The following is an 18,323-nucleotide window of genomic DNA, read 5'->3' on the forward strand; positions in this document are numbered from 1 at the left end:
TAATATGCAGTCATGAATGGATTGATGTTATTTATACAATTATTACAGTATTGCAGCAGTCTGCATAATAGTAAGTCTTCTATTTTTTGTTTGAATAAAAATTCAAAATAGAAAGCAAGAGTAATATCAGAGGGGCTTGGAGACATGACTGATGAGCAAAGAAAATGTTATTTTAGAGCCAGGAATGTCTGCATTGTTCATTCTGGACCTTATTTTGAAATTGTCATATTTTTTAGTTTTAGTGAAATTGGCCAAATTGCAAATTTCTGACCACATTATTAGGTAGTTGAAATCGGTAAATGGGCAGTTTCTTGTACTCAATCGATAGAAAAAATGGAGTTCTAAAGAAATAGCTATGAGTTTGGGCGACTGGAACAATGGAATTAGCCGAAAATAGGGCTCAAAGTGCGCAAAATCGCCGATTTGTAAACAGCGCCGAGGTCGCTAACTTCGCGAGAGCATATTTCCGTCAGTTTTCCATCAAATTTCGTTTTTTTGGTGTCATTACAATCGGGAAAAGATTCCCTATCATTTCATAAGAAAAAATAATTTTTTTTTTTAAATTTTGCGACACCAGGAGACACCTTGGGATTGGGGGTTGCGACAGTCAAAGGGTTAAGACAGCAAGAATCAAGCATTCTGCTTTGCTTCATGGAGGAAGTTTGGCAAGGAAGCAAGAAGTACTAGGTCAGCTTTTCCTTTATGTTCTAGGGGCATTGCAGTGGCATAGGACGCTGTGAGGTCAGATTACTTTTCACCCTACTGGGAGTCACACTGACGCCAGGATATCCAACAACGAACACTGATCCATGCGTTAGTGTGAACAAAGTGTCTCACAAAACACGATAAACACTTACAGAGAAGTGTGATCAGCTTCTTTAGTGATAAGATTGTGAACAATAAAGACAAACCTTGTGGAACATAGTGTACCAGTGTGCATATTCCTAGACTATGGAAGCCGTGGACATCTAAGGACACTTCAGCTTCTATCAAGTCACCGATACCTGTCGAGGGTGTAAAGAACACCATAGCTCACGCCACAAGAGCAAGGTAGGTTACAGATTTCTTGTAGTATGGGGGTCTGCGCAGTTCTTGTGTCGCAAGGAGTTTGTAATCAACCTATAGTCGGCAGTGAGGCGCGAACTTTTGAGTCCACACAAGTAAGTGTTGTCAGCAATCAGTGTCTGATATATGCTGACATAACACCCCCTAAGGGTAATTTATAATCATACATAATATACTCTATTACAGCCCGTTGTGAAGTGGATACGACAGCTTCTCAAGACCTCACCTGCAGGGGCGGCTGTGCAGGTGATGAGCTGTCTTTCTAAGCTAAGTTCCCCCTATATTTAATCTTTAACCTTAGCTGGTAAACCATTTCTCAACATATGGTATCATCGCTGACTGCCGGTCACCCGGTAATCATTTATTTAGTTTTTTCTATTTTTTCTATCATTTTTTAATATTTTTTCTTTTCAAGTAACTTTTGTGGCCTGTGAGACCAATATGAGCACTATTTTGTATGTATTTACAATTTCTATATGACAATAACTGCACAAGCACTGTTCTCATTACATTGTTTACAAAACATATTTACACAAACCAACAACATAAATTGTTGTTTATTACTATTTTTCTAAATTTTATATACACAATATATACACAATACAGTCACTGGACATGTTTCTAGAAGTTCTGCAGCCTGTGGAACTTTCTGAAACACAGTGTCATGCACAATGGTGTTTCACACTCCTCACACATAAAACGAGTGTCTGCGTTTTTGTGGGCTTTTTTTTTTTCTATGTGCACAGACAAAACACCTCTTCTGAGCCTTTTTCTTCAAAGCAGTAGCATGCAGTTCTATTAGGAAGTGATCACCATGCCTCAGATGAGAGGGTAGTTGATGATCAGTTCGCAGGCGTTGTTCTATTGCAGGTGATGTTACTTGGTACTTGAATATTTGTCTGATGACAAAGAAAATTTACCATATGGTGGTTTGTTTCTGGTCTTCAACTTATACACATTATAAGCATTCAGCATGGAAATGTTCACAAGATGAAAAAAGAGTTTTATGTACCACTTATAACTCTTGCAAACACAATCAGCAAACCCAATTTGCATATCACATTTGTCCACTGAGCGCATATTGAGGGTGTAGTCCATCACAGCTGCAGGTTTTAGAATGGGTTCATTGGTCTCTCTGTGCTGCCTTCCAGTGTCTGTCATTTCGTTTCGGTGAACTGATGAAAACAGTGTGACATCTCATTTGTCATGCCTCCGAAATGCCATGATGTCATTGGCAGCAAACGCCTGCACCTCACCTCTACGAGTGCCAGCATCGAACCTGGGCATATGTTTACGCTTTCCACGCACTGTGCCACACACATCTGTCATATTCACTCGCAAAAAATCACTGAGTGAGGGGCCTGTGTACCAGTTATCAGTATACTATAATATATGCCCCTTACCAAGATATGGTTCCATCACTGTTCTAACCACATCACCAGAGATACCCAATAACTTCCTGGTATCTTGCAATGTATTACTTCCAGTGTACACAATAATATCCAATACAAGACCACTGTAGCAATCATACAGTACAAATAGCTTTATACCAAAGTGTTTCCTCTTGCTTGGTATGTACTGCTTGAATGACAGTCTGCCTTTGAACAAAATCAAAGACACATCAATAACAAGCTTCCTGAAGGGATAAATATACATACTGAATTTCTGTTTCAGATACATAAACACATTTCTAATCTTATATAACCTGTCTTTTTCTGTCAGGCCTGGTTTTGTCTGAGAAGTGTAGCATACGTAACAGTAGCACAAATCGATTCACTGGTATTATATCACTGAAAGCTGGGGTTGCAATGAGGTGGTCTGTTGACCAGTATGATTTGACACTTCGCTTATACACATGTGGCATAAGCATTATTGTGGCAAACAAAAGATACACCTCAGCCACAGCTGTCTCCTTCCACTGGTGTAGCCATGATCTTGGTGAAAGAATTGTGTTTGCCATGGTGTACTCATAGTATCTGTTGCTTTCCTTGACAATAATTTCCATCAGGAGTTCATCAAAGAATAACTAGAAACATTCTACTATCATCACCACTGTTCACATCTGTGTCCTCAGCACTGGAAAATACGAGTTTCCTCTTTCATCTGGTGCAACTGAACAAGACGGCCCAGCACCAGATGTGGAAGGTTGGGGGTCGTCTGGATTTTCATCACCATTACCACTATTATGTTCATTATTCTTGGTCACAAACTCCCCAAAACCCTGGAAATTATCTTCACTGACACTTCCATCCGTATTTGAACTGTCACTTGGGAACAAAAGAGTCCCAATTCGCCGAGGAGTGAGGAGCTCCTTACCGCGAGGCATGGTGGACAAGGTGAACTAAAATGGCGTTCCCACAATGCTCCACTGGGTGCCCGAATTTTTCCCATCTGCGCACACTGACCACGCAAACCCTTTCTCTCACATGTAGGCCTACCAGCTTTCTCCCGCTCAATTTGAAGGCGCTAGAATTTATGCGTACTAGTATGTGACCGACCCTGGCTGCAATGACCGACACTCAAAGGGTTAAACTTGATAAAAGGATATTCAATTCTACTGTATTCCCTGTAACCCTTAAATTTATATTTATAACCACCTAAGAGACTGTACATAAAACCACACTTGTCATTGCCTTATTGATCTTAAGTTAGTCTTAAATTTGCCTGAAATGCTCTGCATATTAACCCTATCTTGGTTGGCACGCCCTCTCCTAAACTTGTTCTCAGGATCGGAAAAAAAAAAAATCTTATGAAATGATAGGCAATCTTTTCCCGATCATAATGACACAAAAAGTATGAAATTTGATGGAAAATTTACGGAATTATGCTCTCGCAAAGTTAGCAGTCTCGACGATGTTTACGCATCGGCAATTTTGCCCACTTTGAGCCCTATTTTCAGCCAATTCCAATGTACCAGTCAACAAAAATCATGACTATTTCGCTAGAACTCCATTTTTTCTATCGAATGAGTACATAAAACCATCCATTTACCGATTTCAACTATCCAATAAAGTGATCTGAATTTGGCAATTTTGCCAATTTCACACAAATTTCAAAAGATGCCAATTTCCAAATAGGGTCCAGAATAAACAAGACAGACATTCCTGGCACTAAAATAACATTTCCTCTGTTCATTAGTCACGTCCCCAGGCCTCTGTTACATTTCTTTTGTTTTCCACTTTGAATTTTTATTCTCACCAAAAATAGAAGATTTACTGTTATGCAGACTACTGCATTAGTGTAGAAATGGTATAGAAATGGTACAAATAATATCAGTGCACTTGTAAAAGAATATCAGACTCACCAGTTGACGTGTAATGGACGCATGGCTTGATTTATTTACTTTTGAGCTTTGGCAAAAATCAAACATTTCTGCTACCTTGAGCTCAATTTCAAGTTACTTTTCATTGTGAAACCAATAAAAATCATATCAATTTCTGTAATATGTCTTCCATTCTATAAAATGAGACCAGGAAATCCAGAATACAACCATAAATAGCATATGAAAATACACTGCAAAGTCGCTGTTTTAAACCAAAAACACGGTCGGAGTTTTTTTTTCTCATTATGCACTGTGTGCTGCAGGATTTTTTTTATACTGCACACACTGACCACATAGACCCATTGTTTCATATGTAGGCCTACCAGCTTTCGCTAGATTTGAAGGAGCTAGAATTTATGAGTACTAGTACGGCACCAACCCTGGCGTGCAAGCCGTACTAGTACGGCACCAACCCTGAAAGGGTTAAGGGGCTTTCTGCATGCACACCTAAATGTCAATCACCTCTGTACAAACATTGTATCATGCATAAATAAATTATCTTATCTATAGCTTATCTTATTTTTCAGTACAGTTAGCCCATTTTTCAATTATTTAATATGTGACCTACCAAACACGATCCCTGGCCCCTAAACAATTGTGTTAAGTCCAGGGACTGCTTCAGGTCACTCTGTTGTAGCTAGGTCATCCTCCAACACTGGCTAGGTGCTGGAAGATTTAGCTTGTAGATTCACTTCTGCACCTACCAGCTGGTCTATCAGCACTTTGTCTTTGACTTACTGGAAGAGTATATCTGACAAGATCTATCAGTGAGATATTCTTTTTCAGAATAAAATCCATACTGCGAGAATTCCAGACAAGATCTGACGCTTACCACGTCACAGAAGGTAACGACAAAAAATGTTAGTTTGGTCATGCTGCTTGGTTATAAGTAGGGATCACAAGGAGGTTAGAGGAATGTCTCACTCTGCAAACTGGAAGGGCCGTGGATGCCTCCTGCACATTCCTCAATAAGTTTTGTGTGAATTTAGTTGGGCATAGTGACTAATGTGTCAGCCAGAGATTAGAGGAAGCATCAGCTTGAGAGGCATCTTTTGCATGCACAATGTGAAGTTAGTCAAACACTCTACGCATAATAATCTCATAATCAACTCATGATATGAGTACATCATAAAGTTCAATATCAATGAACACTTGCACCAGCTGTCCACGGCTAAAGTGCAAAAAATTGCAAATCCTACGGTAGTAGAGTCCATCAAGAGAAGTTTCTTATGAAACTATGAGAGAAGCGATGAGGTAGTAACACAGGCTAAACCAAACAGGGGTGACTGATTCTTTAGGGATAGTTGCTGGGATCTCCCAGAATAAGGTAACTCAAAGGCCAGGTCATCTGGCATATTCCAGGATAAATACAAAGGATCAAAAACAGTATGTAAGCACTTCCTCTCTGCTGGAGAACCCAAAACATCAATACATGGCAAGCCAAATGGCTTTTACAAGGGCAACACCATACATTTTATGGCTATCCTCCTACAAAAAAGACCTCAGCTCTAAGAGCAGGCTCATCTTCCAGGTGAATGGAAATGAGAACTAGTATACAGCATGTGCACGGATCAGTTACAATTTAGCGTTATCAGGTTATGTTCACCCTGGTGAAGGAAGATACCACCAACGCACTCTAAAACATCAACAAAGACTATAATAACCTCTCCAACCTCCACAGAAAGGACTGCCCCCAGCCTTAGTGCCAGTCTATTGAGGACATGGTTAACCTCCAAGAAGATATAAACCTAGTTTTCCAATGAGCAATGGAAAACATTATGATGTTCAGTGAAGACAAATTCCAACTACAGTGGAACCTTGACTTACGAGTTTAATCCGTTCCGTGACCGAGCTCATAACTCAATTTGCTCGTATATCAAATCAATTTTCTTCGTATAAATTAATTGAAGTGCCATTAATCCGTCCCAGCGGCAGGAAAAAATATTTCAACATAACGCTAATATCAACTCTATGGCTTTTCTCTATCACAACCCTTCTTCTATCGCTTAACAAATTTGCTACACTCTTAATGCTACACTTTATCACTGAACTTAACTGATATAATTTGTTTTGTTTGACCACTGAACTTAACTGATACAATTTACATTAATTCCATGGAAATCCTCCTCTTTCTTCTCAGCACTGTCCTTGGCACTTATTTTCTTAGGACCCATGGTTAGAAAAAAGGAAATTTGGACAAATGACTATAAAAAATGCAAGCACAAGAGAACTGCTCCCATGGCAACATAAACATGTGGACTCCTTACTGCATGTTTTGCCATCTACTGCGTCATCTAGTGGCAGCATTCTGAATTATTATTACGTATTATGTATTATTATTACTATTAATAATATTAAGTAATAATTATTATTATTACTTTAGGAAACTGAAGCTCTCTCATTATTATATTATTATTATTATTATTATTATTATAATAATAATAATACATATGTACTACAACTACTACTAATAATAATAATAATAATAATGAGAGCTTCAGAACGCTACCAACTCAGTGCACTGTTTACCTCGGTGTGGGAGTATTTCTCTCATGCTTTGCTTACATTTTTTACAGTCATTTGGCCAAATTTCATTTTTCTAAGCATGGGTCCTAAGAAAGTAAGTGTAAAGGACAGTGCTGAGAAGAAAAAGAGGATGATTTCCATGGAATTAAAGCATGAAATCATAGATAAACAAGAGAGGTGTGCAGGTTTTTGGTTGAGGGGAAAGTGAGGGGAGCTGGCTCATAACTTGGTTGTTGGCTCATAACTCAGAGCAAAAAATTGACTGAGCGACGGCTCGTATCTCAAAAAACTTGCACATTGGGACACTCTTATGTCAAGGTTCCATTGTGCTGCATTATGGAAAACTGGAGGAGATAATAATTAGGACTGAGTATACTACAAACTCTCATCACACATCAGAGCAGAAAAATAATGTGAGGGACCTGGGAGAGGTAATGTCTGAGGGTCTCACTTTCAAGGATCACAACAGTGCCACGATCACAACTGCAAAGAAAATGATAGGATGGATAATGAGAACATTCAAAACAAGAGATGCCAAGCCAATGATGATCCTTTTCAAATCATTTGTTGTCTTTAGGCTGGAGTACTGCTGTACTCTGTTCAAAGCAAGTAAAATTGCAGATCCAGAGTGTGTACAGAGACCCTTTACTGCACATATAAGTTCCATCAAACACCTCAACTACTGGGAATGCTTGGAAGCACTTGACTTGTACTTGCTGGAATGCAGGCGAGAGAGAGATATCATAATCTACACTTGGAAAATCCTAGAAGGAATGGTCCTGAATCTGCATACAGGAATCAGTCCCTACGAAAGTAAAAGACTGGGCAGGCAGTGCAAAATACCCCCAATGAAAAGTAGGGGTGCCATTGGTACACTAAGAGAAAACAACGTAAGTGTCTGGGGCCCAAGACTGTTCAACAGCCTCCCACCATGCATAAGGGGAATCACCAATAGGCCCCTGGCTGCCTTCAAGAGGGAGCTGGACAGATATTGAAAGTTGGTGCTGGATCAGCCGGGCTGTGATTTGTACGTTGGACTACATACGGCCAGCAGCAACAACTTGGTTGATTAGGCCTTGATCCACTGGGAGGCCTGGTCGAGGACCAGGCAGGGGGGGCATTAATCTCCAGAGTACCCTCCAAGTAGATTCCAGGTAGGGTCGGAGTGGGAAGAACTTTTTAATCGTACTCGAGTTCTAGAGGTGAACAATAATGCTGACATCTTCAGTAGAGTAAAATCTCTACAAGGAATGTAGCATATATTCAAAGGCAATCAACAAGTACACTTAGCAGTTTATAAGGTGTATAGAAATAATATACAGTGGAACCTCAAATTTCGAACGTATCACTTATCAAACTCTTCGAAAATCGAACGCTTTTTTCAAACCAACTTTGTCCCTATTATCGAACTTGCCCCTATTTTCAAACCGCCGGGTACCGGGCCTGTCTGGCAGCCCGCTCTGTCCACGTCCCCGTGCAGGCGCTGTGAGCCAGTCTGGTTTTGTTGATGATTATTTCTTTGTGTTTAGTGCTTGTGGGACTGTGAAATAAGCTACCATGGGCCCAAAGAAACTTGCTAGTGGTACCCTGTGGTAAAGAAAGTGAGAAACGCCATAGATGTGAAGGACACAAGCCTATGAAAGACAGGCTAACTCTTTTATTCTGTGCTAACACTAGTGGTGATTTTAAAGTGAAGCCTTTACTTGTGCATCATTCAGAAAATCCCAGAATGTTTAAGAAAAACAATGTCATAAAGAACAAAGTATATGTCTTGTGGAAAGCAAATAATAAGGCATGGGTCACAAGGCAAATTTTCAGAGTGGGTCCATGAAGTGTTTGGCCCCAGTGTGAGAAAATACCTCCTAGACAATAATTTGCCACTCAAGTGCCTCCTGTTAATGGACAATGCTCCTGCTCATCCTCCAAACTTATTAGACCTCTTGTCTAGGGACTTCAGTTTTATTACAGTGAAGTTTTTGCCTCCTAACACCACTCCTCTCCTCCAGCCCATGGACCAGCAGGTCAATTCTAACTTCAAAAAACTCTACAAAAAAAAGCAGTGTTTGAAAAGTGCTTTGAAGTGACCACAGACACTAAGTTGACCCTAAGAGAGTTCTGGAGGAATCACTTCAACATCTACAACTTCATAAGCCTTATAGGTAAGGCTTGGGAGGGAGTGACTTCCAGGACTTTTAACTCTGCTTGGAGACAATTGTGGCCAGATTGTGTCCAAAAGAAGGATTTTGAAGGGTCTGAGGCTGACCCTGACCCTGACCCAGCTGACCCTCTGCCTATTGTGGACTCTATTGAGGCATTGGGGAACACCCTGGGGCTGGAGGTGAGTGACAAGGATGTGGAAGAGTTGGCAGAGGACCCCAGGGAAGAGCTAACCACTGAAGAGCTGGAAGAGCTTTATCTGGAACAGTATCAGACCACAGCTGAGGACCTTGCTTCAGAGGAGGAGGAAGAGGGAGTGGATGAGGTGCCTTCTTCAAAGATTAAGGAGATCTGTGCCAGGTGGAATGATGTCCAAATGTTTGCGCAGAAGTACCATCCTGAGCAGGCTGAAACAAGCCATCTTTGCAACAAGTTCAGTGACAAAACCATGAAATCTTCAAGAGGCACCAGAAACAGAGGACTGTGGACAGTTATTTTGTGAGACAGGGGTCCAGTGACTCTCAAGCTAGTCCTAGTGGCATTAAAAGACAGAGAAGGGAAGTAACCCCAGAGAGGGCTTTACCTGAAGTCCTCATAGAGGGATATTCTCCTTCCAAACACTAATCCCAACTCCCTCTCTCTCCTCCTCCCTATCTTCCAGATGCCATCACCAATCTTCAATAAAGGTAAGTAAAAATGTTATATGTTTATTTACATTTATTAATACATAATTGAACACTATATCTGTTGTATGTAAAACTGTAATTAATCTCTCTAAAATGTACTTTTTTGTGAATATTTTTGGGTTTCTGGAACGGATTAATTGTATTTCCATTATTTCTTATGGGAAATATTGCTTCGCTTTTCAGACTTTTTGAATTTAGAATTAGCTCCTGGAATGGATTAAGTTCGATACTTGAGGTTCCACTGTAAAATAATTACTGAATACTGTACTCACCTTTTATGGGATATTCAATATTGCTTATGGAAATATTCTCTACCATGTGCTTTGATAATGTGAAGGCAATATCAAATCATAGGAGCTTGGAATAATAAAATAAATATAGTTTTCAAGTTAGCATATGAGAAGTTTTACAAAGTAGAAGTGATGCAAGGAGGGAAGAGTATATGGAGAAAAAGAGAGAGGTTAAGAGAGTGGTGAAGCAATGTAAAAAGAGAGCAAATGAGAGAGTGGGTGAGATGTTATCAACAAATTTTGTTGAAAATAAGAAAAAGTTTTGGAGTGAGATTAACAAGTTAAGAAAGCCTAGAGAACAAATGGATTTGTCAGTTAAAAATAGGAGAGGAGAGTTATTAAATGGAGAGGTAGAGGTATTGGGAAGATGGAAGGAATATTTTGAGGAATTGTTAAATGTTGATGAAGATAGGGAAGCTGTGATTTCGTGTATAGGGCAAGGAGGAATAACATCTTGTAGGAGTGAGGAAGAGCCAGTTGTGAGTGTGGGGGAAGTTCGTGAGGCAGTAGGTAAAATGAAAGGGGGTAAGGCAGCCGGGATTGATGGGATAAAGATAGAAATGTTAAAAGCAGGTGGGGATATAGTTTTGGAGTGGTTGGTGCAATTATTTAATAAATGTATGGAAGAGGGTAAGGTACCTAGGGATTGGCAGAGAGCATGCATAGTTCCTTTGTATAAAGGCAAAGGGGATAAAAGAGAGTGCAAAAATTATAGGGGGATAAGTCTGTTGAGTGTACCTGGTAAAGTGTATGGTAGAGTTATAATTGAAAGAATTAAGAGTAAGACGGAGAATAGGATAGCAGATGAACAAGGAGGCTTTAGGAAAGGTAGGGGGTGTGTGGACCAGGTGTTTACAGTGAAACATATAAGTGAACAGTATTTAGATAAGGCTAAAGAGGTCTTTGTGGCATTTATGGATTTGGAAAAGGCGTATGACAGGGTGGATAGGGGGGCAATGTGGCAGATGTTGCAAGTGTATGGTGTAGGAGGTAGGTTACTGAAAGCAGTGAAGAGTTTTTACGAGGATAGTGAGGCTCAAGTTAGAGTATGTAGGAAAGAGGGAAATTTTTTCCCAGTAAAAGTAGGCCTTAGACAAGGATGTGTGATGTCACCGTGGTTGTTTAATATATTTATAGATGGGGTTGTAAGAGAAGTAAATGCGAGGGTCTTGGCAAGAGGCGTGGAGTTAAAAGATAAAGAATCACACACAAAGTGGGAGTTGTCACAGCTGCTCTTTGCCGATGACACTGTGCTCTTGGGAGATTCTGAAGAGAAGTTGCAGAGATTGGTGGATGAATTTGGTAGGGTGTGCAAAAGAAGAAAATTAAAGGTGAATACAGGAAAGAGTAAGGTTATGAGGATAACAAAAAGATTAGGTGATGAAAGATTGAATATCAGATTGGAGGGAGAGAGTATGGAGGAGGTGAACGTATTCAGATATTTGGGAGTGGACGTGTCAGCGGATGGGTCTATGAAAGATGAGGTGAATCATAGAATTGATGAGAGAAAAAGAGTGAGTGGTGCACTTAGGAGTCTGTGGAGACAAAGAACTTTGTCCTTGGAGGCAAAGAGGGGAATGTATGAGAGTATAGTTTTACCAACGCTCTTATATGGGTGTGAAGCGTGGGTGATGAATGTTGCAGCGAGGAGAAGGCTGGAGGCAGTGGAGATGTCATGTCTGAGGGCAATGTGTGGTGTGAATATAATGCAGAGAATTCGTAGTTTGGAAGTTAGGAGGAGGTGCGGGATTACCAAAACTGTTGTCCAGAGGGCTGAGGAAGGGTTGTTGAGGTGGTTCGGACATGTAGAGAGAATGGAGCGAAACAGAATGACTTCAAGAGTGTATCAGTCTGTAGTGGAAGGAAGGCGGGGTAGGGGTCGGCCTAGGAAGGGTTGGAGGGAGGGGGTAAAGGAGGTTTTGTGTGCGAGGGGCTTGGACTTCCAGCAGGCATGCGTGAGCGTGTTTGATAGGAGTGAATGGAGACAAATGGTTTTTAATACTTGACGTGCTGTTGGAGTGTGAGCAAAGTAACATTTATGAAGGGATTCAGGGAAACCGGCAGGCCGGACTTGAGTCCTGGAGATGGGAAGTACAGTGCCTGCACTCTGAAGGAGGGGTGTTAATGTTGCAGTTTAAAAACTGTAGTGTAAAGCACCCTTCTGGCAAGACAGTGATGGAGTGAATGATGGTGAAAGTTTTTCTTTTTCGGGCCACCCTGCCTTGGTGGGAATCGGCCGGTGTGATAATAAAAAAAAAAAAAATAGTTTTCAAGATGTCTAAAATTAGCAAAAAGAAAAAAAAATAGAATACACACCTTCTGCTGCGTAAAGTGGAAGGAGAGCCTTTATCTGGCGTCAATGCGATGTGTCTTCTGTCATGTCTCAAACGTTCCTTGCTGACCCCATCACTAAATGTATGGACAGAGCGCCGAAGTGGACTGCAACTTCTTGGACTATGCTTCCATGATTCATTTCTATCTGAAGAGCACCTTGAAACAGGAGACACACCCCTCTTCCAAATGGGAGAGACACTCCTCTCTCTCCACCTACTTTCTGGACTGTAATTACTTCTGTTAGGATGGCAAATTCTTTCTGTACTGTAACATCTATCCCCACTGTGGTGTCTAACTTTACTGTCACATCTCCATGGACTCAACTCCCTTTCTGGAGTAAGTTCCTCCTCTGAACTGTACCTCCTTTTAGAAGGAATCCCTCTGTTAGTATGTCTATCCAGCCATTTACTGCACTTCGGAGAACTATGATATCTTGATGGGCTCAAATCAGGAGTCCCATATTTTGAAATGGTAAAGGTATTGTCTGTGTAATTTACTGTATAATTTCCTGACAATTTATATCTACTATCTGAGTCAGTTTCATTACTATTTTTTTCATTTGGATTTTGATAGTCCGGAGATGACAAATGCAAAGATGATGGGGAAACAGGCTCAAGATCAAGATTTTTCCTGAAAATGTCATAATTTTCAAAGTTTTCTCTCTGAGGAGAGTGCTTTCCTGTCTCAATATTTGATGATGAGCTTAATGTAGATGGAGATATACCTTCAAGATAGCAATGTCTAGATGGATTGCAATTCTCATAAATATTATCTTGAATAAAAGTACAACAGTCATCAAAGTCTTTACTTCCATTTTTCCTTTTATTTGTAATAGCTTGCAGTATGCATGGACTGCTTTCTTTTGTATTTTTTCTTTTTTTTGTCTTTTCTGAGTCTTTCATGTTTACATTATTATATGTGGGTTCTTGGCCTAAGTTACAGCTGCTATTAATACTCGCATTTTCAACAACACATGTTTTCATATCTTCTAGATCTAGAGGTGGAGTCCATCCCAAAACTGAAGATTTTTTCACAGCAGTGAGGCTTGAGGCTTCAGGTGAAAGAGACAGGAGAAAATTATTCCTATCCAAAAGGTTGGATATATTATATATGCATGAGCCAGGCATTCTTTCAAAATCAGCTAAATCATTTGTATTCCAAAGAGTACTCGTATGTATGGAGGCATAATAAGACTGCTTGGCAAAATTGACACACTCTCCAGCTATCTTTCTAGCTATTGATGACACTGGATGGAAACCATCAAACAGAGGCACATCACTGGCTAATTGACTGCACTTACCAAATACTGAACTCTTAAAGTCCCACACAGGCAAATTTTTTCTTTTAGAATATGCAGTTGCAATCCTATTTATTCTTAATATGAAGTCAGAAATCTGACATAATTTTTTGTCTAGTTCCTCAGATTGTTTTTGACTTTGTATAACATGCCCAGTTTTCTCAGCATGCATCTTGATCAGATAATTTTTGAAGCTCAGAAAATCAAATGGATAAATGGTTGTTATTATAACATCACAGTTAATAGTAATTTTATGAAGAAGCTGGTCAACTCTCTTTAAGCAGTGTACAAAATCAATCCATGCTTCATTGGTGCTGTCCAAAGTCTCTATACATAAAGAGGGTAATTCTAGTTTTATCTCATGAGAATCACAGCCATCCTCTGCAACAAAGTTTAATAAATCATACATCCCTAAACTAATTACTATTAGTGAATTTTTCTTGCCAGTAATTTCTTTGACAATAGGGTTTTCTTGAGTGAAAGTATGGAAAGACAACTTGGACTGTGTCAGTACAGTTAACATTGTGTTATCAGTGTCAGTGGGCCAAGCTTTCTCCAATGCTTGTATTCTGGAGTCACCAATAAGTACAACTTCCTGATACCTCATAGAGTATAGATTAATCCTATTTTTAAGAAAAGGGATGATGCTTAACTGTGTTAATTTTTTTGAAGGATTTAGACCATCAACCATATGTAAATGTGAAAATTTATTATAGGCAGACTGTGAACTTTCATTTATTTCTAAAAGATGCCAAGGAATAGTTCGTCCATCTCCTCTTACACTTAATTTTTTGACTTCGTCATTAACTTCAGTTAACTTATGATAAACTAGGTTTTCCAGACGAGGTGAGGGTGACTGGACATCCGGGTGGTGGCCAGTACCATCTTTGTGAACTTTCAACTGCCATAAATTAAACTTTGAAATGTTTACTGGAAGAATAGTTGTAAAATAGACTTCAGAATTATTACCCAATAAATCTTGCAAACTGCTCCTCACAGCCATCATCTTATGAATGATGTCAAAACGTGAATTTCGTTTTGTAAAATATATTTGTTTCATTGGTACGTGGTCGTCCATTATCTGGCAGGATAAATTGTCACTTATTTCAATGATGTCATATATTCCAACACTACAAATGAGTAAGATTCCTTCAGAGAAATACTTTTTATCAACATAAAGTTCAACAGACTCCTTCAACTTATCAAGGGTCAAGTCTGGGACACATCTGATGTCAATGCTGAAACGTTTACCATCCATCCCAACTTCTGCCAGGGACTTGATGCGAGAATCTCCTATTATCACCACCTTTTTCTTCTGCAAGCATGAGCTGCCAATTACCTGTAAATAAAAAAATATACATTTATTACAAGGAGCTTCATTCATCAACATACTTTTCTCAATGTAATTGACAGCATATACGAACAACAAATGTCTATAGTGGATATCAGCTAAAGTGAGCAAAAAATCTGGCCGGATAAAGGCTCCACATGTACGTTTAATGAGACGTTCAACTAACCCTTCAACCCTTTAACTCTATCAGTGGCTGTGCCATAGTACTAAGACTTTGAGGTCACTGTCAGTGCTGTAGTACTATGGCATGTGCTCAGCTCACTCAGAAAAGCTGTGAGAGGTAAATTTGTGCCTAGAAATGAGAGAATGGATTTATGTGGTAAGTGTGCATGACATAAAAGAACCCTGCAGCAGGCAATGCATAATAAGAAAAAACTGTGACTGTTTTTAGTTTAAAACAGCAACTTTTCAGTGTATCTTCTTATGGTTTTATTGGTCTCATTTGATAAAATGGAAGATATATTACAGAAATAGAGATGATTTTGATTGGTTTCAGGACTGAAAGTAGCTTGAAACTGAGCTCAATGCAGCAGAAATGTTTGATTTTCACAGATAGTATTCAAGAATAAACAAATCATGCCACTCGTACAATACACGTCCAACTGCTGGGTCCAATACATGTTCAAGAATGCGATGATATTATTTATACAATTATTACAATATTGCATAACAATAAATAAATCTTCTATTTTTTGTGTGAATAAGAATTCTTTGCATAAATAAAAATTCGAAGTGGAATTCATGTGTAAAGCCAGGGAACATAACTAATGAACAGAGTAAATGTTATTTTAGTGCCAGGAATGCCTGAAATGTTTATTCTGGACCCTATTTTGAAACTGGAATATTTTGAAATTTATGTGAAATTAGCCAAATAACCAATATTTGATCACTTTATTGGGTAATTGGGTGATATGTATTCAATTGATAAAATAGAAGATATACTAGCAAAATAGCTAGGAATTTGGTTGATTGGAACAATGCAACTGGTCTAAAATAGGACTCCAATTAGGCAAAAATCTCCCAATGCATAAATATCACTGACACTGCAAAATTTGTGAAAGTGTAATTTTATCAATTTTCCATAAAACTGTGTACTCTTGTTTGATTACATTAAAAAAAAAAAAGATTCTCTACCATATCATAAAAAATAATTTTTTTCTTCTTAAATTCTTGGACAGTGTAGACAAGCTTCAGATCAAAAGTCTGGACAATGAAAGTGTTAACTATGAGAGACCCTGGAAAAAAATTCCAGTGTGTGCAGGAAGATTTTGAAAAATAAAAATAAAAAATATTTTTTTTTGTTACAGGTCAAGAGAGTTTGTTTTTTCTGAACTTAATGGACTAAAATGAGCAAAATCTGACTAAAACTTGGGATTTTATAGTGTGCTGAAGTTGATGAAACAATGATAACTAATCAGCAACAGCGGCATTAAAGTGCCAGTGATGTTTACATTTTTATTTTTACACAGGGTTTAACAAGGTTAGGAAAAGTTTCCTAACTTTATTTACAAGGTAAGAGCTGTTACCTACATCAGCTCATTTAAAAGCCTCTTTATTGGTATGAAGCATACAAGTAGGGAACAGGATGAAGTTGCAGCTATCTGTGGGCCAGCAGTTTAATCAACTGACTATTTCACTGATATCTTTATGCTGCACAAGCGTGTTCTACACTCAAGTTTGGAACATGTTCATACAGCATAATGGGAATAAATGATCTCAGATGAGCGATGTTCTGGAGAAGGGTACAGTCAGAGTGAAGTTGCTGTCCGCTGCCACTTCTCGCTTTCCTCAGAGTGGAGCCAAGTGTGGCACCTTGGCAATATTGGCCTTGTACATAACAGAAAGGCCACCCACATCCCTCCAGTGATGAAGGCTCTGCTGAAATAACAGATCTATCCAGGATGGGTCCAGGCGAGAGATGAGACATCTTGCTCTGTTCTTTACTCTGTCAAAAAGTCACAGATAAGACAGTTGGTAGGCAATCCAAGAAAGGGGAACACACTCACGGTGTGAGCGTACTTGTGCCTCATACAGAATCTTGCAACCCTACTGTTGAGCAGATGTGAGATATGTCAAAGTGCTGTAAGCTTCTTGGCTGCCTTGTTTGCAAGATTTACAACGTGGTTCTTCATGGTCAGTTTGGAGTCAAATTTCACCCCAAGGATATCAACTTCGTCCCCAGGTACCAACACTCTCCCATTCATACTTACTATTGCTCTGGCATTACCATCATAGTGCCTAGAGACCATCATCATTTGTGTTTTCTCAGGTGCAAATGTTACCTGCCATCAGTTTCCCCAGGCTGACATAACGCTTAGCTAGTGATTGATGTAGTTTAGAGCAGCTGACATTTCCTCTCTTTGATAAGTAAATGTCAGAGTACAGTCATCTGCTTTTGGCATGTTACACTTAACCACTATTTCTTTGTACTACATCTATGTATCATGTCCAAATTAATAATAAATAAATAAATATGCATGGGATTCTGGGATGAGATGAAGGTCATTGAAGTAGACATTCCATATCAATGGCCCAAGCACACTTCCCTGTGGAACACTTGCCCCAACAGGATGTCTTGCTGACTCTGTTCCACTGAGAACTACACATAGAGCTTTACCTTTAAGATAATCACTGAAGAGATATAGTTTAGAGTCTGCCATTCCCAGTGCTTGCAGTTTTGCCAAGAAGCCCTGGTGCCATACTCAGCTGAAAGCACCAGCAATGTCCGGTGCTACCACACAGCTGGCTTTGGATTCATCCAGTGACTGGTGCCACTTAGTGGAGATGTTTAACAACAGATCAGCAGCAGAGTAACTTTTCCTGAAGCCATATTGACGATCACAAAGTAGTGAGTTATAATTAAAAAAACTCTGTCATTTGTCTTGAAATTATTGTCTCAAGGATCTTGCCAGTGATTGTCAGGAGTGACACAGGTCTGTAGTTGCTGATTTCTGCTCTGGTCGTCTTTTTTATGAACAGGAACTACATTTGCCTCTTTCCATAGAGAGGCTAGAGGTAGATGTAAACTACAGTGGAACCTCAAATTTCCAACGTATCACTTATCGAACTCTTTGAAAATAGAACCCTTTTTTCGAACCAACTTTGTCCCTATTATCGAACTCGCCCCTATTTTCGAACCGCCGGGTACCAAACCTGCCTGGCAGCCCGCTCTGTCCGCGTCCCCACACAAGCACCATGAGCCAGTCTGGTTTTGTTGATGCTTGAGTGAAAACTAACCTGTGCTCTCATTCAAACATTTTACTATTACAGTGGACCCCCGCATAGCGACCTTAAT

The 18,323-nt window shown here is 39.5% G+C and overlaps 1 protein-coding gene across 5 annotated transcripts in view; it reads right to left on the reverse strand.

Annotated features, from left to right (window-relative positions):
- The window catches only part of LOC128684223 (uncharacterized), a 152,978-nt gene that overhangs the window by 33,243 nt on the left and 101,412 nt on the right, over positions 1 to 18,323 (reverse strand). For all 5 annotated transcript variants that reach the window (XM_070094120.1, XM_070094113.1, XM_070094108.1 and 2 more), the window contains one exon: positions 12,363 to 15,016. In XM_070094120.1, coding sequence (XP_069950221.1) covers positions 12,363 to 15,016 — 2,654 coding nt within the window. The remainder of the gene's footprint in view (positions 1 to 12,362; positions 15,017 to 18,323) is intronic.

This window comes from Cherax quadricarinatus, chromosome 4 (genome assembly GCF_038502225.1).
Source record: "Cherax quadricarinatus isolate ZL_2023a chromosome 4, ASM3850222v1, whole genome shotgun sequence".
In the NCBI taxonomy this organism is placed as follows: Eukaryota; Metazoa; Arthropoda; class Malacostraca; order Decapoda; family Parastacidae; genus Cherax; species Cherax quadricarinatus.